At 45.8% G+C, this 23,077-nt stretch overlaps 1 protein-coding gene across 1 annotated transcript in view; it reads right to left on the minus strand.

The window, feature by feature from the left end:
- Positions 1–23,077, minus strand: part of SYN2 (synapsin II) — a 128,205-nt gene that overhangs the window by 9,199 nt on the left and 95,929 nt on the right. Inside the window, exons 2-4 of the mRNA XM_049766108.1 lie at positions 7,499–7,556; positions 6,487–6,578; positions 4,263–4,419 (exon numbers count right to left, since the gene is read on the minus strand). Of these exons, the coding sequence (XP_049622065.1) occupies positions 4,263–4,419; positions 6,487–6,578; positions 7,499–7,556 (307 nt within the window). The remainder of the gene's footprint in view (positions 1–4,262; positions 4,420–6,486; positions 6,579–7,498; positions 7,557–23,077) is intronic.

Raw genomic sequence — 23,077 nt, forward strand, 5'->3', positions numbered from 1 at the left:
ATAGCCCCAGGAGATGACTAAGGACACTGCTGCTTTTGCAAAGCACTGCATGCTGGATGGTGTGTGCAGGCTGAGGTAGCCCCTGCAGAGATGGTGGGTGTAGGGGCTGTGGGAATTGAGTAGGACTGGCCGGTCAGCGGAACTTCAAGGTTGAGACTTTGTCTCTGAACTGAGTCCCCATCTCAGCTCCATCAGAATCCCAGGCAGCTCCCCCAGGGAATGCTGCCAGTGTCAGGACTAGAGGACCCCTGGGCACACATCCCAGTGTGCCCACATTTCCTAAGTGAAGACTTGGGGTCCTGAGAGGTCACTTCACTGGCTCAGGTGATGTGGGAGTCAAAGTATATTCGGAGCTTGACATGCTGCGGCTCCCTCTGCCTCTCAAAGGATCTGCAGAGACTGCAAACACACTTCCCCAGGAATCCAGGCTTTCCTGCTAGGCATATTCACATACTCACTAGAAGCCAAGGTGACCCAGAATTTTCCCTGGAGTGTCTGGGGCTTAGCGCATACTGTCGCCAACAGTTGAAACTGCTAGAACAACAGTTGTTGGATCAAACCTGCCTTCACTGTGTCAGAAAACAGGAAGCCTGGACCATTTCTCTAAACCTCCAGCCCTGTCCTCTGTGATGATATTCATACAGGGGCTAATGTGTGGGAGAGAAAGAACTGACTCATTGGAAAACTGGGGTCTTGGGCCAGAAAGAAATCCAGTGGAAGGTGTTTGGTTTGATCCCAGGTTGATCCAGAGCCCTTTAATGACACCTGAACAAAGAGTCAGAAGAAAGCCCTGGTGTGCCCCCCCCAAGAAAAACCAAAAAGATCAGCCAAGACCAAAATGGTGGCCAGTTCCCAGGCACCAAACTGGGGTACCTCTGCCCCCCATTCTCCTGCAGGTCTGCCTGCCCACAGTAGAGAGCCAGACTTCCAGTTTCTGGCTTCAGGGAAACAGACAGACAAGAGTTCAGCCACCACTTAAACAAATCGGATGCCTAGTGAGGCCAAGCTCCTTCATGTCCAGGAGAATATGCAGTCTGGGACCTGGCGCTGGAATTGGCAATGGCTAGAAAGATTGTTCTCGATGAGCCTTTGTCCTGTGAATCAGGAAAGACCTCTTGAAAGTAATGAGATTTTAAGATCAGGTCAAATTGAAAACGCGATCCAATCTTTATGCCTCCTGGAATCAAAATGCTGCTATGACAACGATAGTTGGAAGCAATCACTCTGGACAAGAACTGGGTGCTGAAAGAAGGTAATGTGATATGCATAATACCCCTTCAGTAATAGTATTTGAAAAAAAACTGCAACATCTAGGGGCTAGAGCAGTGGCAGAAGTGGTAGGGCGTTGGCCTTGCACGCGCTGACCTAGGACGAACCGCAATTCAATCCCCTGGCATCCCATATGGTCCCCCCAGCCAGGAGCGATTTCTGAGCGCATAGCCAGGAGTAACCCCTTAGCATCACTGGGTGCGGTCCAAAAAAACAAACAAAAAAAAATAACTGCAATATCTAAAAGGAAATTTAAAGAAAGGCAGACTGAGTGAGAGAAAGAGAGAGAGAAGGAGAGAGAGAGAAAAGAGAGAGAGGGAGAGAGAGATAGAAAGAGAGAGAGATCTGTCATATAGAAGTAGGCAGTAGGGAAGGGGAGGGAAATTGGAGACATTGGTGGCCGGAAATGTGTACTGGTAAAGGGTGTTGGCCATTGTATGACTGAAATTCAATCATGAACAACTTTGTAATTGTGTTTTTCACAGTGACTCAATTTTAAAAAATCATTTTAAAATGACAAAAAATATTTTTAAATGCTTTCATTTCACGCTACTGCCTCCATCTCCAAAAATTAAGAAAGCTCAAAATGAGAACCAAGATTTCTGCTAAGTTGGCAGCAGCAAAGGCTTGGTGGTATCTGCCTTCTTGGGAAACCTGTTCTCCTGGGCCCACAGCAGCTCCCAAGGCCCCTCACTGGCCCCTCCATGGACTGAACGGATGCATTCAGGTACAGTTGCAAGGCACAGCCTTTGCCAGCCCAGTCTAGGAAGGTGGAAACACTGAGCCCACCTCATCTTCTCAGAGGGATCTGATCCGTCCCTCCTGGTCCTCACATCTGTCCCCTCCACTGAGAGACAGAAGGAGGCGACAGCATATCTCAGAGCTGGCGGGAGGACCTGGAGTCCAGCTGGGGAGCCACAGACTCCTGTGAACAACGGGATAAGCTGAATGTGACTAGAAATCCTCAGCAGAGGCAGCTCTCAGAACAGCAATAAAACGGCCGAGTCACTCACGGCCTTACCTACCAGTTGGCTCCTGAAGCAGTTCTAGATCACAAAGCAGGAAATCTATTTATTTTATTTGTTTGTTTGTTTGTTTGTTTATTTAAACACACTGGTTACAAAAATGTTCATTGAATGAACACCACCCTTCACCAGTATTACTTTTTTCCACCATCATTTCTTAACCAGACCCAAAACTGAGGGGTAACTGTTAGGCCTCCTTTACAAAGGACCGGGGGGGGGGGGCTGAGAAAATGGGTTCAGGGGGTGAGCCTGTGGTTAAGAAGGAGCCAAAGTCTTAGAGGCACTGAGACTGAGGTGGGGACTGGGATGTAGGAGCAGGAGGGAAAGTCTCAGCTGAGGAGAAATGAGGAGACAAGAGATAAAGGTTGAAGGTTGCAGCTCCTTCCTCAACCTCAGGGATGCCTGCTCTTACATGCCTTGGCTCTGCAGGAACAGGACAGCCTTGAATCCAGGGGCAGCAAAAGTCAGGAACAGAAGAGGTGAGTCTCTTTATTTCTTTTAAACTTTATTTACTTATTAATTGGTTGGTTGGTTTTTGAGGTCATACGCAATGGAGTTCAGGGGTTACTTTTGGCTCAGCACTTAGAAATCGCCCCTGGCAGGCCAGGGGACCATATGGGATACCAGGATTTGAACCAGGTCCCTCCCAGGTGAGTCGCATGCAAGGCAAATGCCCTACCACTGTGCTATCTCTCCGGCCCCCAGGTGGGTCTCCAATTAGTGATGACCTCCTAGCTCCAAAATAGAAGAGGCTAAGCCTGGAACCTTATACACAGCTGCTGGAGCACAGATTCACCAAAGGCTGCTGTGGTGGCAGAGAAGGGGGGTGGGGAAAGGGGAGGAAAAGGAAGAGGAGGAAGGGAAAGGAATATGGAGAGGGAGGAGGAAGAGGGGGAAAGGACAGAAAAGAAGGAGGAGGGCATGGGAAGAGGAAGAAAGGAGAGAAGGAGGACGGTGAAAGGGAAAAGAGGAGAAAGGAAGGAAAAGGGGAGAAGTGGAGAGAAGAAAGGGAGGAGGGGAGTGGAGAGGGAGAAGAAGGTTGAAATGAGAGGAAGAGGATGGAGAAGGGAGAAGGGGAGGAAGGAGGAGAAGGAAGAGGAAAAGGGAGAAGGCTGGGGAGGGAAGGGGAGAAAGAAGGAAAAGGAAAAGGGAGAGGAGAGGCAGGAAGTAAGGAGGAGGAGGAGGAGGAGAAGGAGGAGAGGGAGAGGAAGAATGGGGAGGGAAGAAGAAAGAAGGGAAGAGGGAGGAGGGGAAGAAGAAAGGGAGATGGAGAGGGGAGGGCAGGAGCCTGGTGACCAGCCTCAGAAGGGGCAGAGGGTCTTTTTTCCCCATTCTTTGCCCTCACACTAGGAAAGGATCTCAGGAGAAATGGGCTCAGAACTGGCATAGTCTTGCTCCTTCCTGGTCCTGTTTCTCTCTCTGTAAGGAATGCTGCTGCTTCCAACTTGGTTGAAACTTCCAACTGTGGTGACTTCAAGGGTCACGAGAAATCAGGGCTGACAACTCCAGAACACAGGTGTCCACTGGGCCCCCCCTCCTTCATTCACGAGACCTCCAAGCAGAGGGCACTGGGATATTATCGTTATTCCAGTGCACACAAGACTCCAGGCGCTGGATGACAGTCTTGTATGAAGGCTGGTGAGTGGAAGGACTGTCCTGCATACCCTGATCAACAACCCCTTGGTGGCCAGGCTTCTGACTCTTCAAGCAAATCATTTACAGGTAGGATGCGGGGACGGTGCTTGAAGCTGAGGCCAGGGACATTGGCACAGAATCTCGGGTCCTACTGTGAGGCCAAACAAAGGTCTGTTTTGCAGGTGAGGTGGCCTACAGGTGACATATGCGAAGGTTCTGTTCTGAAACTCTACCCAAAACTCTACCCAAAACCAGTCCAGCTCTCAACAGATGGGTCCTACATCATAATTCTGGAGGGTCCCTCCTAGGAGGGGTGTGGGGACCCACACTCACCACCCACGGCTTGTCACAGAAGTTGTAGATGGACTCCAGTGAGTTGACGCTGGGGAGGCCAGCGTACTGCATGCCTATGACCAGGTGGCGGAAGTCCTCATTCTCGGCCATGCCGAAGGCGTGCTGCCGGATGAGCACAAAGTCTGGCCGGAAGGAACTGGGGAGAAGGAAAAGGCAACGGGGGGCATCAGTCAGTACCCGAGTCATAATTTACGTTGTCCCCCATTTCCAAAGCCTGGAATCATGATGACAACAATGATGGATGCAGGAAGCAGGCAGAGTGCACTTACCCAAGAAGCTCTGTGGATGAATGCCTGGGATACCCGCCTGTCTCTGGGTGAAACACAGCTCCCCATGGGTCCCCAAGGTCTTCAGGAGATACTGGTACCCTTTTAGATTGAGATCTCTCCTTCACGTACCCACCCCATATGGACCTTGACATCTGGGACCCCTCCTGTTCCAAGTAGATGCCCACATAGGGACCCTCTGCAACCAATGTCTATGACCACTATTACCTCAGTACAACAGACACGTTGCACTGGGATACCTCAGTGTGATCTCCTCAGCAGCTGGGCGTAGAATAAAGAGCCCCACTTCCACTGCTCTGCCTCTGGGGCCTTCCAGAGAGGGGTACCAAAGCTTTTCATGGAACTGGGTTGAATAATGGCTGTGAGAAACTCTGGGACACCAGATTTTCTGGTGCATGGATGTTTGCCTGGGGCTGCCTCTGAGCCCCCACACTGCTAGAAATCACTGCCACTCCGTCTTGGGGGCCCCAACTTCAGAAAAGCCCCACTATTTTGGAGAGTGAATTTGGGGCCTGGCTGACATCCCATGGATGGTGTCCTGCAAGATGCTTAATCTGGAAACCCTTCCAGGCCTGAATCATGGGGCAATATTCCTGAATGGGGAACCCCAACCTCTTCATCCTTGTGCATTGGTGAAAATGGGGGCTCAAGTACCATAAAGGGCATTCTTAGACACTCAGTCCTTGGCACTAAGAATGTCCCCCCGTCCTAACATTGCTCAGACCCCTGAAATCCTGCAAGCCTGAAATGCCTCCTGCTCTGCCCATCTCCCATGTGGTCCTGAGGATCCCAACCCCTGCCTGGACTCCACCCACCTACAGCTGGAAGGGCCACCTGTCCTCTTTGAGCACGCCCTCCCACCCCAACTCACATATTTATCTGTCTTCCTCAGTCTCCAAAGTGCCTGGGTTCCATTTTCTACTGAGGCCCCAGACACAAGCCGAGCCTCTCTGAGCACTGCAGACTGAGGTGAGTCTTCACCAGGAACTTGTGTCGCCTCCTCAGGGTCGAGGGGCTCCACCTGGTCCTTATGGTAAGTGCCCACCCAGGACACGTATATACTCCGAGATACCACATCTTCTACCCACAATGCCCCAGGCCCTTCTGCCAGCACCCTAGAAGAGGGACATGGAGGCCAGCACTGTGTGGCAGATAGTTGGGAGAAGCCCCAGGATGCCACCAAGCTCATGGCACGGATGGAAGCAAAGCCATGCAGAACAGAGTCAGCTCAAGCAGATGCTCTGCAGCATTTTATAAAGAAATAGAGCCTCCTTCATCCAGTAGAATCACAACACAGGGGGCCAGAGCAATAGCACATAGGTAAGAGTGTTTGCCTTGCACGCGGCTGACCCAAGACAGACCTGAGTTCAACCCCCCCCCCCCATACATTCCCCCAAGCCAGGAGCGATTTCTGGCACATAGCCAGGAGTAACCCCTGAGTATCACTGGGTATGGCCCAAAAACAAACAAAAATGAAAAATAAAATAAAATAAAATAGATGGGGCCAGAGATAGCACAGCAGGTAAGGCATTTGCCTTGCACAAGGTCAATCTAGGAAGGATAGTGGTTCGAATTCCGGCATCCCAGGCACACTCCCTGTGCCTGCCAGGAGTGATTTCTGAGCACAGAGCCAGGGGTAACCACTGAGCACAGCCATATGTGACCCAAAAAACAAACAAACACACAAAATAGAGTGCGCCTGCAGGAAGAGGCCAGACACTCAAACCCCAACAGAATCCTGCTGACTTCAACATATGCTCTGCGTTCAGAAATTTCCCCTCCAGACACTTCTCTTCTGCCATCATGGCCACCAGCTTTCATTCTGGGTTCTACTCCTATGTGAACTGAGAGTGCAAGAAAGCTAGCTGGAGACCATGAAGATAGGTGCAACGAGCCAGGGGCAGAGCGGGTCTTACCGGACAACCTTGTTGCCATTCCGGATAACCTGAATGTCCACTGCATAGGTCCCATCGGCATGTGCTACTAGGTTGAGCTCTGAAAATTCTGCCTGCAAAGTAAAGGGAAGAGATTCAGAAGGCGCAGGGCAGATCATTCATATATGCATGCACACCATTATAGATGTCTACACGCACACTCATACACAGATGCACAAAAGCACACGTGTGTATGCATGCAAGGGTGTCCAGACATGCATATATGAAGCAGCAGGAAACAAGTCTGGTCCAGCCACATTTCTGCTGTAGAGCAGCGGCAGTGTCAGCCTCAGCATTATTTATTTCATCTTCAAAACGTCATCCACCCAAACATCACATTCATAGCCACTGGATGGCTAGTGACAAGTTTCCTCCTTCACCCCGAGCAACCTCAGAACAACTGAGCGAAGCACAAAGTGTATGAAAGAGTGTTCAGACTCCCTGCCCTGCACCTGCCAGCATCTTTGCTGTGGAGCAGGAGTGGGGAACTGAGGCAAGGCACCTACCCATTATGTTTCCACATAGCATAGTGGGAGCTTGTTTAGGCAACTGGACTTTACTGCTGCTCTAGCCCGCCCAATTTTGCACAGGATACTGTGTAGAGTAGCCTGTCCTCCTAGCGATGAAACAGAAACTGTTCTCTGCTCTTTCCAGATACAATGATGGATGGGGACCAGAGTAAGTCACAGAGTGCACTGCAGAGAATAGTGATGATGACAATGTTGAGTGACTTCCATTTTCATGCAGAAAATCAAACCCAGGTTAAACAGGGCATCACTACTCCTCTTAACGACAGTATCGTGAAGCAAAGGATCACAGAAAATGAACAACTGGCAGGTGGAGGAGGCAGAGGTATTTCTAAATTTACTGCAAAAGGCAGCCCCAGGTCAACAGTGGGCAGCCTGGGAGCTGTAATCACCTCACACGGGACGGTTTACAAGGGATGTTAAGGGCATAACAGCAATAACCCAGTGCCAAGCTCCAACGTGCTTACCTGTTCCACTTTGATGTCATAATCTCCAAGGACTTTTTTGCCTCGAAAGCACTTGGCCCTGAAAAAGATATGCAAACATATGAATTAGTTCTATGCCTGCTTTTGAAGTTATAGAGAAACTATCATAGAAGGTGGACAGGAGTGGGGAAGAGAACCCAGACCTGGTCAGGACTAACCCTGTTCATTTCCTTGGACTGCCCATGCCATTGAACCATGCCTGGACCCATGCTCAGTTGACCCTGCAGGTAAGACTCCAAGTGGCCCCTTCATCCCCGGGCCCTGCTCTGATGGGTTTGTGCTTCATGACAAACATCCCTGGCCTGTCCTCAGCAGAGGAAGTAGGGTCATCTCTGTGGCATTTGCAGGCAATGCTGACCTCACACTTCTCTGGCATTTCCTTCGCTTTCCTGCATGCATCCTCCCAGATTTTCTGCTCGGTTCTTACCCTGGGAACCTTGGCTTCTAAAGAAATGATGATTTTGCCTTTTTTTGTGGGCACAATCTTCCTTCCTAAGAGGATTGTGAGGTTAATCACTTAAAAAGCTGATGCAGCCAACAAGGATTAAAGGATGATCGTGAGTGACTTCATTATCCTCAAAAGCAAAACAAACAAAAACCCAAGGAAGCGGCAGCTGAGGGAAGCAACTGCACACAGAGCTTGGCCAGCATTTCTGAGCAGTCCAGGAAAGGGCATCAGGTGGAGCTACACAGAACTGATGATTTTCCAGCTCTGCCAGGGGTCTGCAGGAACCCTGCATTCATGTCTTTGTGATGGCTTCGCAGCCCCCAACCAGAAACAGACTGGGTGTGGTCCTGTAGTCGAAGTCACTAGTCCTGCTTTGATCCCAGCACCCCCAGCCCTGCCTGCAGGCTTGCCTTTCCTAGAAGTATGTACCCCTAGCCAGGGGATAGAGCAATGCAGGTGGCTGATGAAACCTTGTGGACTGGGAAGTGCTGCTTACACCCTATTTCCCTGAGTTCTGGGGGAGAGAGCAGGAGTCCATAACATTGGAAAGACATGGGTCTGGAATCCAATGCTGACACAGAAAATAATCCACTCACGGTGAAGGGGGTACAACAGTTCAGGAATGCAAGACTTCTGCTCCTAAGAAGCAGCTAGCTCAGAGGAGGAAAACCAGGAACCTGAGGGCTAGCGTCTTTATTAGGAAGCGCCAGACCACACCCTGGGGTGGAGAATAGGAAGGGACCTGGTTAATCCAACAAGCAGGTGCATTTTAGCAAGGAGATATGGAGATGGACCTGGTGGCCCCAGGGACACTGCTGGCCCTGTGCCTCCCTGCTGATGCATTTCCCTCACTCCCACCTACATGAAATAAACGCATTTGCCATGTGTGCTGGGCATGTGTTTGTTTTTATTTTCCTCCCATTTCCCCACTTCCGCCCCAGCGTGACTTCATGCCGAGAGCGCCCCTTTTTCCACTACAGAGCTTTCCTCCCCTGATTCCTGCGGACGATTCAGGACGAGAGGCCAGCCTGCTTCCTTTCCTCTCTGGGCTCTGGAACACTCTGTTCCAGGAAGTTGTCATTTGTCCTTTCCAAGTTCCCTGGCCACCCTGAAATTGTTCCTCAGAGGCACTAGGCCGTCCTGGCACTGGACCCCGAATTCTTCGCTGAGCTGCATCACTGGCTCCCCAGCCCAGGCCGGCTTCACACCCCACAGCTCAGCCAGCAAGAGAACAGTGACATAGTCAGACTCTGAGCTCCACTTCCAACTTGTCATGGTTTCAACAGGACACCACCACTACTCTGCAGATTCTGAGATGGGGATGGGAAGAAGCAAACTGGCCCTTGCGATCTCATTCCATGAGGTGCTCAGCCATATGATTCCATGCATTCTGGACACTTCCCATCTTCAGCTGGCTTTCCTCGAGGCAGAACTTGGGAACAGAAGTTAAGCCTCCTTTTCACAGGATATTTCACATTTCCAGCATATTCCCAGCCTGATTCCTTCAGATAAAGGGCTGTCTCTTAGACTAAGGGGGAAAATGGAACCTCAGAACTATGCATTAAAGAGTTTGAATCAGGGACATTGGTATTGGGAATGTCGCACTGGTGAAGGGGGGGGGGTGTTCCATTTATGACTGGAATCCAACTACAATCATGCTTGTAATAATGTGCTTAAATAAAGATATTATTCAAGGCCAGAGAGATAGCATGGAGGTAAGGCATTTGCCTTTCATGCAGAAGGTCATCAGTTCTAATCCCAGCATCCCATATGGTCCCCCGAGCCTGCCAGGAGTGATTTCTGAGCATAGAGCCAGGAGTAACCCCTGAGCGCTGCCAGGTGTGACCCAAAAACCAAAATAAATAAATAAATAAATAACAAAGAAAACAGTTTGAATCAGAGAACCATCAAAGGGGGCTCCACTTGGAACTAAGAATTTAATATCTAGATATTGATGTGCTGTTAGATTTTTGGTTGTTTTGTTTTAGGTGTTTTTCTCTTTGGTTCACTTTTTTTTTTCAAGTGGATTTCAAGCACTAACATTGAGGGATGTTAATAGATTCTGGTTGGGTTGAGTTGCCACTTCCTGTACCTGCCTATTAACCAAGTTGGCTAAAGATACTGTTCTGGAGTCTTATTCCTACCCCCTCCTCTCCCAGGATCTTAATGCCTTTTCCTTAAGGTAATTCTTCCTGTTAGAAATCTTACTCTGTGTTTCCTGGCTTCAGGTCACCGACCTCTCTTGGCTCAGAGCCTCAGTGTTACAGAAAAGGAACCAGTTTGGGAGGCAGAGACGGAACATTCCCCTTCTGAGGAACATACACGTTCTCCCTGGCCTAGCCCTTGGACATCTGGGCTCCTGCTGTTTTTGTGGAAACATGTATAACCAACCAGTAAGTTACAAGTGCTCCATCTGGGCTCCTGCTGTTTTTGTGGAAACATGTATAACCAACCAGTAAGTTACAAGTGCTTCCGCTCATAGCTAGGAAAGGGTGTGCAAGGACCCAGAGGCGGGGTGTGGGACCCCTGGTGTGAAGCCTAACTGGTCCCTTTCCTAGCTGTACCTCACAAAGTAAATAAGTGGCTTAAATTAATACAACAGCAATATCAGCAGTATGTTCTATGGTTCAACCGGTCTTCAAAAGTACATTAAAGTGATAGTACTGTGGGGAGAGCACCTGTCTTTCATGTCATCTACCCAAGTTTAATCCCTAGCATCTCATATGGTCCCCCAAACACTGCCAGGACTGCAGAGCCAGAAGTAAGCCCTATACACTGCCAGACAATGCCAAAAAATATTTTTAATTTAAAAACAACAAAAGTATATTGAAAGATTGGCTGCGAGCATACGCCTTCCAGGGAAGACCAGATATGCCACGATCCACAGCACCATGTTTTGACCATAGATTAAGGACACCAAGCTACAGGAAACACTTCTTTTCTGAACCTGGGGGTTTGTTTTGTTTGCTTTTGCAAATACATCTTAGTTATGTGATTTCTGAATCCACCAGCGGGCCTTTCTGTGACAGCGGCATGCAATTCCATTTGGAGACAGGACAAGTCATTTAACCAATTATTGGTGCACAGCTGATACATAGTTTTAGAGGTTTTTTTTTCTCCCAAGTAGCACTATCATGGCTTATATCTAAGAATAAATCCATTGGGGACAGGAAACAATAGATCAGAAGGTAAGCTGTTTGCCTTGCACTCAGTCAACCTGGATTAGATCCCTGGCATCCCATATGGCCCCAAGAATGGCTAGGAGTAATTCCTGAGTGCAGAGCCAGGAGTAAGCCCTGAGCATTGCCAGGAGTGGCTCAATAACAAACAAACAAACAAACAGAATAAATCTATCCACAGGCTGAATAAATGTCTCTAGCTTTTACTGAGGCATAAATGACAACTAAAGGTACGTGTTTAAATAATACATGATATTTGATATATTTGGTGGAACTAGATTGTTGATTAGTTTGGCTAACACATCCCTCACCACACATACTCAGCCCTGAGTGTCTGTCTGTCTGTCTGTGTGCAAGACTGTATCAAAATCTAGCCTCTTCAAATTTCATGTACTTACCACAGTATTATTAATTACGCCCACATACCAAACCATAGAAAGACAAATGACTTATTGCAGAATTGCTGGTGAAAGTAACACACACAGATAAGGTTTTTAAGGCTACTATCCTATGGTTCCACACCCTTTTTCTTAAGTCGCTCACTGTGCCCACATTTGAAAGTCTGGGACATCCTCTCCTTCTCCTCGCGCCACAGTTTTCATAGATAGCACAGAGAAAGAGCCCAGAAAGAGCCCCATCAATCCAGTTACCAGCCCATGTGCTCAAAGCCAAAGATGTACATCCTTAAAGCACAGACTAAAAATATCTATGATGCCTGTATTCTCAATTTCCCCCTATTGTAACATTTTCTTAACAAGCTTAGCAGCTGAGGACCTATGTGAGTTTAATGGCTTGCCACTTCCTTCATGGAGCAGGCAACAAACCATCTCCCCATTCTTGCTAAAATAAGTGGAAGCACTTAGATTTAACTCTTCTGTTTCTCTCGCTGAGTCATGTCCACCTGCCCACCAATAAGCAGATTCAGCTTCACTGGTCCCTTGATTCTGCAGAAAATGAAGGGTTTGGGGAATAGTTGGATTTAGCTCCTCAGTTGCATGGCTTTGACTAAGTCCTTGCCTCTCTGAGCCTATTTGCAGGTTTAAAGTTGTTAAAAAAAAAAAAAGATGGGGGGCATTGGTGATGGGAATGTTGCACTGGTGAAAGGGGGGGTGTTCTTTATATGACTGAAACCCAACTATAATCATGTCTGTAATCAAGGTGCTTAAATAAATATATTTAAAAAAAATTTTTTTTGCATAGTGACTATGGTGATGTTAAAGTAATTTTCCAAGAATGGGCAAATTTATGATGATGCAGTAGATGAGCAGTTGGTGGAAGCTCAGATTAGGGAAGAAAGCTGGTGAAAAATGACCGTCCAAAGAGTAGCTAGAACAGATTTCAAATCCTTAACAGGTTCTGTTATTCAGACATGCTCGGAACACAATCACCGAAGATCTCCAATTCTAGCCCTTGCACCTAGCACAGATTTTGCTCAGTCACAACCTCTGAAAACAGCGGATTTTAGGTTGCTTCTATGTTGTTGCAGATGAAGCCATTCCCGAGGCCAGAATAGATCCACTGCTCTGCAGGCCAAGTCTCCTATTCTCTCTTCAGTGCTCCTGGACTGTTAAGAGCGGCAGTCTCTTCTCAATATGCAGCCACACTAAAATGAATTGACCGAAAGCCAGTCTAGAATAGAGTCCCCGCTAGGTAAAAGGACCATGGACCAAAGCCTACAGAGAAAAGAGATGTGAAGCCCAACTGCAGTTGGCTTTGGGTCCAGCACCAAGTAGATGCCCGGCCAGGCTTAAAGTTTATCTAACCAAGAGGCTGAGCTTCTGGCTTTCACTTGAGCCTTATTCTTTCAACCAATATCTCAAGGCTTCTGGTGTAGAGAAAATGCTTTAGGACGCAGAGAGAATTTATTTCCCACCCTGCAGTGGCGTTCGTGAGCAGCTGCCGCCACCCTCTGGCAGGCTGTGTGCTGTGCCTCCATCCCAGCTCATCGAAGCCGGGTGGCCATTAGCCAGGACTGTTCCGGCCAAGGGAGACCTCCTGTGTTGGCAGTCTGAGTGCTCATGCCCACAAATAAACCATTGCTTCTGAAAAGTGGGACTACATGTGTTGTGTATGTAAATATTTTGGGGGATTACTATGTTACTCACCCTAAACTGATTGGTGACTGTGCCCTACCCTAGGGTGTGACCTGGTTCACCCTAGGGTAGGACCTGATTCTGCTTCCACCATTGGTTGGTATCTGATCCCACCATTGGGTGGTACCTGACTCTGGGGGATAAAAACAAGGGTCTGTGGAAGGCCGAGGCTTTTTGGCTGGAACTGAAGCTGAGTCTTTGGACTTCAGTTTTGTCCTCCGAATAAAGCAAATATTTCCACGAGCCTGACTGTCTGCGAGCTGTTTACCCGCCGTTTCACCTCAGAACCGTGGGCTAGATAGGGTGGCAGATGCGTGCTCATCCTCCATCCCACCATCAGTCAACCTCTTCAGGGGCTGACTTGCTACATACATGCACCCCAACACAGACTTTGCAGCTCATGCAAGATGATGGCTAAATTCAGTTCATGTGAGTCACATTGGGAGCAAGAATGTATAGACCAGAAGAGAAGGCCAGAATCCACATGGGCCATCACCAAGATACCTTTCGACTCTCACAATTTGGAACAAGGGGCAGGGACAGCTGTACAGGGGTGAATGTGCTGGGTCTTGGTTTCCATTCTTAGCACATGAGACTGCTCAGCATTAAATCTGGTTTCAAATTCTGTATACTCTTCAGTGGCATTCCGTGTGTTCCATGTTCTGTGTACTATTCAGTTGGCGGTGTGCTCTCAATATTGCATAACCAGCACCACCAATTGCCCAAACTTTATTTCCAAACAAGCAAGCATCCATGAGGCCATCAGCGCTCAGCTCTCTCTCTATCTGGCTTCTACCAACTTCTCACCTACTATCTCATCATAAATGTGCTCATTCTTGGAAAATGACTTTGATATCACCATTGTCACTGTGCAACATTTTTAAACAACTTCACTGGGCTTTTGAGTTCTCCAAGATATCTTCAAAGCTGCAAAATTGTGACGCAGGGAAGGTGGCCTGGTCAAATGTGGCTAAGAGGGTAAAACTTACTTCTTCTGGAATAGAAAAGGCAATCCAGGGAGTGAATTAGGGTTTTTGGAGCCATTTAAAAACAAGCAAGGGATGAGGTTAGACTTAGTGGATTTTGTCAGGCATCAGTGAAATACCAAACCCCAAAGACCACACAGTCTCACTGGGCTCAATTCAGCATTCAACGAATTAGACTGACAAACTTAGAAGCAAGTTGGGAAAGGAGCAGTGGCAGGAAATAAATAGAAGCCATGATGAGAATGGTGGTAGGGTGTGACCATGGCAAAGGGCCTGTAATCTCAGATTCAGGCTATTACTTAATTTGTGAACCAGAAAGCATTTGGTCAGATGAATGGGTTTATTATTCAACAACAAATGTGTTTCAGTTTATTGCTGTAGGAATTAAAACAGCAAGAAATGAACTCTCTTCTGTCGATATTTTGGGGGATGTTCTTGATATTTTTGGGCTTTTTGTGGGGGATGCACATCCAGTAGTACTAACGGGTTATTCCTGCTCTGTGATAAGGTTTCAGGAATCACTCCTTGCATGTGGTCTCAGATGACTAGATGGGGTGCTGGGGAATAAAACTGGGGTCAACCATGTGCAAGGCAGGTACCCTATCTGCTACACTATTGCTCTGATTCCTATCCTAGATATTATTTATTCATTCAGCAATGGAGTTGTCCAATCACATGCTCTACAATGAAGGCCCTTCATAGGTAGAGAGCAGGTGTTCTGGTGTCTCAGCAAACCCCTCCATAAATAATATGAATAAGTGGACAGGACATGGCCAGGTCTGCAGGTGGAATTTAGCAATCCCAGGGCTTAAGATGCCACTCTGATGAGGGAGAGAGTAAAAGGAGATGTAGTTGTGGGGAGAAAAGTGGCAGCCGAGCTTTGATGTGGCTAAGTGTTAAAAAAAAATTCCAGGGAAATAATCTTCTTGGGGAATTAGGCATACTCAACTCAATACAGCAAAGGAACCTGAAATGACAGAAAATTGCTGTCTGAAGATGGGTCCTGTGAGATGGCACAGACAAAACAGAAATGATGGGAGGAGTGGCAGCAGCAATAGCACTTAAAATTGGCAAGTTTAATGGCAGCCCAGAGGGTTTCTCACCTACTGCCTGCCTCTGGCACAAGCCGTTCTGCACTGCATTTGTGGAACAGTTCATTGGTTCCCTTATAGGAGCTCAACTGCTACCATGAAGGCAGAAAAACCCCAAGAAAAACAGAGTGCAGAGCCAGGAGTAAGTCCTGAGTATTGCTGGGGTGTTTTATCCCCCCAAAAAGAAAAACAAAGCAAACTGAAAGGCTAGAACCATGAGCCTTTTCAGTCTGTTATATTAAGTATCCAAAGAGGATGGCAGGGGGAGAGTGTGGAGAGAGGTCCAGAGATACCGGGGAAGCTTCAAGCATGTGAGCAAGGAGCTCAGGTCAATGCAGGGACTTACTTACAATGCAGCACTTAGTAGGTGATAGAGCTAGTGAAATTAAATTCCAGTGCTTCCAATGATCCACCTTTAGATTGGACTGTGCACTCTCTGATTTTCATATTCTTTTTGGTTTTTGGGCCACACCCGTTTGACGCTCAGGGGTTACTCCTGGCTATGTGCTAAGAAATCGCCCCTGGCTTGGGGGGACCATATGGGACTCGGGGGGATCGAACCGCAGTCCTTCCTTGGCTAGCGCTTGCAAGGCAGACACCTTACCTCCAGCGCCACCTACCCGGCTGATTTTCATATTCTTTTTTAAATTTAGTGTAATTTTAGTGAAACCATTGTGATTTACAAAGTTCTTCATACTTGGTTCTCAGACATAAAATGAATCAGGGCCAATCCTACCACCAGTGTTGACCTCCCTCCACCATGTTTCCAGAGTGTATTCTAACCACTACCCTTTGGCCCCCAGCCTGCCAGTATAACAGGCCCATTTAAAGCTTAGATTGTTAGAGTTTGGGCCTCTTGATTTTATTGTTGTTGACTTTGGCTTGGATTTTTAGTTCTGTCCTTAAAAAAAAAAAAACAACTTATTGATTGATTGATTGATTGGTTGGTTTTTGGGCCACACCCAGCAGCACTCAGAGGTTACTCCTGTCTTTACACTCAGAAATTGCCCCTGGTAGGCTGGGGGACCACATGGAATGCCAGAAATCAAACCAGGTCCCTCCCAGGTTGGCCGCATGCAAATGCCCTACCACTGTACTATCTCTCTGGCCCTTGTCCTTCTTTTAAATCTCTACCAATGCATCTGAGACCTCTTGGCCCTGGCCCCCATCCTTTCATATTTGTGTTTCTCTTCCTCCACTCCATTTCTCTCCTTCTCCTTGCTATACTCTGGGGCCAAAGGTATTTGAGACAACTCCCATTTAGGCCATTACATTTCTTCATGCATTCTAGAATAATACCACGTATCAGTGATATCACTCACGTTCTTAATGCCTATCTCACTGTTCTGCACATACTAAGAGCTTTGGAAATATTTGGAAATACTAAGTGGATTGTGAATACAGCTCAATGCTGATACTGGAAGAACAGCTTTGCTCGGTGTAAAAGCCCTGAACTTAAAGACCATTCATCATTCCTACCTGCCAGCCCTCTTTCAGGAGTTTATGACCTTCTCCCAACAACCCTGCAATGATCTGAAGCTTTATAGCATCTGTGGGTGGCATACTCCCACCCACGCCCCAGAAAAATAGTGCCACAAAGCTCTGAAAATGAATGCTTTCTGAGTAGACACCCAGCTGGGACAGCAAAGGACTTTTTCTGAAGATCTCTACTCTGGGATAATTCAATGATGCAAAATCACAAGAGAGATCATGGTTATCTAATGGGGGTATGAAAATCCTGCAGCTCAGGAGCACCCAGGAGGGGGGACTGAAGCATCTGCCTATAATCACAGTGCGGAGGACAGAATAAAGACTTAAAAACTGGGGACAGATTCTAACCATGACCAATTTATACAGTTAAATTGGATGATTTGATATCAGAGAAAAATGGGCCCATTACAAAATTTGCTTTGTGGGAACAGCAAGAAACTGTAGTCTGGAAAATGAGGGGTTTGCTTCATGTCAGGTAAACTGTCTAGTTACTGCAGCCAACAGGGCTGTGACTGCTTCTTGTCCCTGAACATGGGAACAAAGAGGTGGCACTGGACCCCCAAATGTGGTACCTAGCACCACCTTCTCTCACCCCATCTCCACTGTTCCTTCCTGTAAGATGGCTGTGGGGGTTCCTTTGGGGACTAGAAAAAGTGGCCCCACTCCAGTGAATACACTTCCTCTGATGGACACTCCACCCCCAGTGGACACCCCATCTACAAAGGGCACCCTCTTCCCAGTGTGGCATGAAATTCTGGGCCTGATGAGCAGAATCAAGAGCTGTTTTATTGTTCCTGTGTCTCTTCAGCATACACCATGCACAGTGGACACACTGCAAAGAAGATAAGCCTCACTGACCTCTATTCACCCAAGGAAATACTAGTATCCCCCTCTGCTCAGACCCTGTCTCCCAGCTGCCTTGCATCTACTTACTGCCTCTGTACCTCGAAATGATCATAACCCCCCTTTTTTTACAACAGCCAAAATGGGGGGGATAAGGGCATACTGAATGAATAATATGTGATACACACATAAAATGGAATATTATTCAGGCTTTAAAAAGGAGGTAACCCTACTATTTTCCAGCTACCTAGAGTTTGTGTTGAGTTCAGCACCGGGCTGCAGACTTTGACTCTCAATTCTTTCCCTTCCTCCTAGGTGATCCTTTTTCTCTGCCAGAGGAGCCCATGGTGGAGCCAGTGTGAGGAAATGCCTCTGCCCTTAGTTGAAGTTCAAAGGGCTTCAACCCTTCCCTCCTTGGTTGTCCCTAGGGGATGTTTCTCTGCCTCCCCTATGGCAGTCCCTCACTGCTCTGCTCACAGTCTCCAAAGAAGCTTCATAGATGCTACTTTCATCTGAGTAGTCCTTGACCATTTGTTTACTATCTGTCTCCTGGAGTAAGAGGCCATGTCCCTTCCTTTCCTCTGTGCCAATCCCAAACCCAGGGACCACTTTGTGTGATGAGACAGTGATGGTGATAACATGTGACATCATACAAATCCAAGAAGGGTCACTTCTGAACTCATGAGGAGCCCAATATTTGTTGATCATGTAAAATATATCATTTTTTTGACAAACATTTCAACAAAATTGTTGAACTGTTAGACTGCAGGCAGCATTCATACACAAAGACAGAAAAATAAAACGATTTATTCCACCATAACATAAATCCATGCTTATGAATCTGAATCTTCAGGTCCAAATCAGCCTTCTAGTGAATTATTTACAGATTTTTTTGTTTGTTTTTGGATTACATTTGGCAATGCTCAGACATTACTCCTAGGTCTGTACTCAGGGATCACTCCTGACAGGGTTGGAGGACTACATGGATGGAATAAGTTGTGTAAATAACTTATTTTCCATAGGGATGGAATCCAGGTTGGCCATGTGCAATGCAATTGCCCTTCCCACTGTTTTATCCCCTATCGTCTCAGATTTACATATTTCTATATAATATGTCTGGCAGTGCTCAGACCAATATATTCGGTGCTTGAAAACTAACTTGAGTTGGCTATGAGCAAGGCGAGAATCCTACCCTCTGTACAATTTCTCTGGCCCCTACATGACAAGTTAACAGTCTAAGGGTCTCTTGATTTTCTGAAAGAAAGCTTTTTTTTTTTTTTTTTTTTTGGTTTTTCGGGCCACACCCATTTGATGCTCAGGGGTTACTCCTGGCTAAGCACTCAGAAACTGCCCCTGGCTTGGGGGGACCATATGGGATGCCAGGGGATCGAATCGTGGTCCTTCCTTGGCTAGCGCTTGCAAGGCAGACACCTTACCTCTAGCGCCACCTCACTGGCCCCAAAAGAAAACATTTGACTTAGAAAATATGTGACTTCCTGAACTAATGATAATAGAGGCCCAGAGAGAGGACATACCTGTGAGGAGGGTACAGATCACACTCCCCTCTGTTCCTTCCCTGTGCTGTGCCTCAAAGCCCCACCCCACAGCCCCACCCCAGATGAACCCGCTAGGGTTCCACTGATAGATCCTGCCCCCAGGACCTGACTTCCATTCACAGTGTCTGTGGGATCAAAGACAACAGGGAAGCATAAACCACTGAAGCCCCATAAAGCAAATGGAAGTCATGTTTCTTCTCGCTTCCCCAGGGCTCACATTCTAGTTTTTGGGGCACCCCCTCACTTGCTCTCATTGCCCTCTTTGGCTGCTCATAACAGCCCTGCTCCCCGCCAGGGCTCCAAGAAACATCCTTGTACCTCAGGGCAACAACACTTGGGATTTCCAAATCCCTACCCAGGTGGCACATTCCATTCTCCACTTTTCCAACTGGCAACGATTCAGGGGAGATGCTATTTACCAGAATAGGTACGAACGACTGTGTGTTGGCAGGCTGGGAAAGTTGGCACAGCCCTGGGACCAACATGCCATGAGCTCGAAGAGGTACCTAAGTTTGGCAACGTGGAACCATACATGTTCTGAGTGAAGATGTGGGGGCCACATGGCTTCCGCTCATTTCTGGAGGTGAAGCAATGCAGATGGAAGAAGGCGAGAGGCCCAAGGCCTGCCATGTACTAGGAACCCACCTGAGAGAGTGTGGATCTTTTCATTACATGGAACTTAACTCAGAATGGTTCTTGGTAAAAGACCTTCACTTGGCCTCTGAGTGATATTTGATTCTGCTTTGCTCACTTCTCTGTCTAATGCTCTACAAAAATGCTCCACACATTTAATAAATCCTAAGGAACTTAATATCAATTCATAGATCTTCGGGGGGGGGGGGTTGCCAGGCCATTTATGCAAGTATCTGCACACATTTCTTTTAAAAAGGAACTGTTGCTGAGTGCTGCTACCACGAATGACATTTTCTAATCCTTTTCAAGCATGGACAGTCTCACTCATTCACTCATTCTTCAAACATCAACTTGATGTAGACCCTCCATTTCTCCAAAAATGTACAAATCACCAATGAAGGAAAAAGGATTATAGACCTTGTCTGCTTTGGCACAACGAAAAAGAAACTTTAAGACAAATCATTCAACAAATTATCCCAGAGTTTAAGCACTGGAGTTATGAAACTACTGTAAAATTTATAGTAGTTCCTATTTAGGAATACTTAAGAGTTATAGAGATTTATACAACTTACTCTAAATTTTTAAATCTTCCTATCAACTTTTTAAATCTCCTTATCTTACAGATAAGATAAAGTAAAGAGAGATGAACTTATTCAAGGTCAAGCAAGTGAGAGCAGAGCCAGCTCTCTGAGACACATTGGCAAATCCAGATCAGTTCCTACTTAATCTGTTTCATACTTCCAAGATACAAAAGGAATTTTAAGAGAGGTGTATTCTTTTTATAGTTTCACCTTCTACTAATAATTTTAAAAAAATATTTACTTGATGCCCACTTCTTGGTTTTACTTTTTAAAATAAAGTTTAATTTAGTGCTAAGCACATCACCACCTTTGTTACCATTTTTTTTAATGAATGCTTCCTAAGAAGTCCAATTTTGGCAATAAAAGTACAATTTTAACAGCAGATACTTTTATCAGGTGATAAAGAAAATCAATGCCTTTAGATAACATGTCTTTAGATACCTTTCTCACCAAAAATCAACATTATAAATACAAATAATCTTTATTTTTTTCATGTTGTGGCTTTTTTATGCTAATGTTCATGGGGAGAGTCTTTATTATTCTTTTTCAATATCTTTATGTAAACATCATGATTACAAAACATGTTTGTGATTGGGTTTTAGTTGTAAAAAAGAATATGGCTTTTAAGAGAAAATTATTTTCTTTTTCTTTTTATTGGTTTTGGGGCCACACCTGGAGGTGCTCAGAAGTTACTCCTGACTTGGCACTCAGAAATTACTCCTGGGGGTATTTGGGGTAACATAGGACATGCTTAAGTCCAAATCCAGGTTGGCCACATGCAAGGCAAATGCTCTACCAGTTGTACTATCACTCTGGTCCCAAAATTCATTTTCTTTATCAATGACTTCTTCTTAATAATTCTGCAGCTCCTAAAGTTATTTTTTTAACTTTATGGTATATTTTAAATTGTCCTTAATTTCTTTTACTGTACCTTAGATGATACAGCATCTTTTAACAATTCCTTGTGCTCAATAAGAACTTGTTACCTAATGAACACAAAGATTCTGTGTTCTGTATGCTTCCATTTGTGCTTTGGAAGGAGAAACCTGCCCATCAGGGTCTTAGGGTGAGATAAACTATGTGTAACTTAGAAATTGATCTGAATTACATTTGGAAGATCAGACTAAAAACATATGCTCTGAGTGTATAGAGTCAAAACAGAAGGGTGATAGTGTGTAGCATGAAAGGACATTTTAAGTATTTAAAGTATGCATGTGGGATTCTCAACGCCTCACTTTTTAGGTCAATGTAGTTAATGAGATGCTCTGTGGAAGGAAAAGTGGATAGAAGTCAGAAGGTAGGATGGAACCAGTTCTTTGCTTCCTGGTTTGCCAGTCACCAGCTTCTGAAGACCTCTGTTGGCATAAAGTTGAATCAGGGGAAGAGATAAAAAAACAATCTCAACAATGTTCTTTTGAAGGGAGATTTCTACTTCCACACTGTTTATTTCCTGAGTTCTAATTCTGTCCTTTGAGACTTTCTTACAATGCAGGTGAAATTCTAAGATCCAAGAAGATTCCTCCTCTGTGTGGACAATTCTAGAACGTGGCTTTAAAATGGGTCTCTTAGAACTTGAGCAATAATACAATGGCTCAAGCACTTGCCTTGCACATAGCAAAGCCTGGATTTGATCCCCAGCATCTCGCATGGTTTCACAAGCTTACCAGGAGTGATTCCTGAGTGCAAAGTCAGAGTTAAGTCATGAGCACCATTGGGTATGGCCCAAACACAAACCAAAAAGAGAAAGGTCTCTCTATCTCTGGTAAAGTTAGCAGATTTTTTTTCCTGCATTGTTCAGATCAACCTTGAGGCAATCAGCACGCACAGGAAATTGAATAAAAGCTTTATTCAGTTTCCTAAATTTTTCTTTCTTTTAGTAATGATCACTCAGCAAAAACCTTCTCTGGGAAAAATACAAATCTGTATATTCAATGCAAATAATCAGATTTAACCATGCACAGCATTATCTGAATTCTACCATTGTTTTTATCATGTATAAAAATTAACTTAATAAAAATCCCCAAGAGAACATCTCTCTCCAAATTTAAATTTATTAATGTCTAAATAAATATTCTATTTAGATATATTTAGAGAATAATACAATAAATTGTACCAATACCACCCAGCTTTGTCAAATCTCACTTTTTTCTACACATTCTTTGTATTTTAACTAGAAAATATCAATATACACACAACTGAAATTTTGTACATTCTTCTCCAACCTCATTACCTATCATTCTTCCATATAGATAAGTTCTAATGTTGACATTTATTATTTCTATATGCTGACAAAGACTGTTTTACTACATATATATAAACCATAAACCATCTATAAAGTGCATCTTTGCTAGTTTGGGGTTTTAAATGGTGTTATTCTATTTCTTTTTTTTTTGTTTTGTTTTTTTGGGCCACACCCATTTGATGCTCAGGGGTTACTCCTGGCTAAGTGCTCAGAAATTGCCCCTGGCTTGGGGGGACCATATGGGATGCCGGAGGATCTGACTGTGGTCCTTCTTTGGCTAGCGCTTGCAAGGTAGACACCTTACCTCTAGCGCCACCTCACCGGCCCCTGTTATTCTATTTCTACCTACTTATAAGTTGTACTTTCCCGTACAACATTATCACGTTGATGAGTGATTCATGGCAAGACATAAAATTCT

Source organism: Suncus etruscus, chromosome 20, assembly GCF_024139225.1.
Source record: "Suncus etruscus isolate mSunEtr1 chromosome 20, mSunEtr1.pri.cur, whole genome shotgun sequence".
Taxonomy (NCBI): domain Eukaryota; kingdom Metazoa; phylum Chordata; class Mammalia; order Eulipotyphla; family Soricidae; genus Suncus; species Suncus etruscus.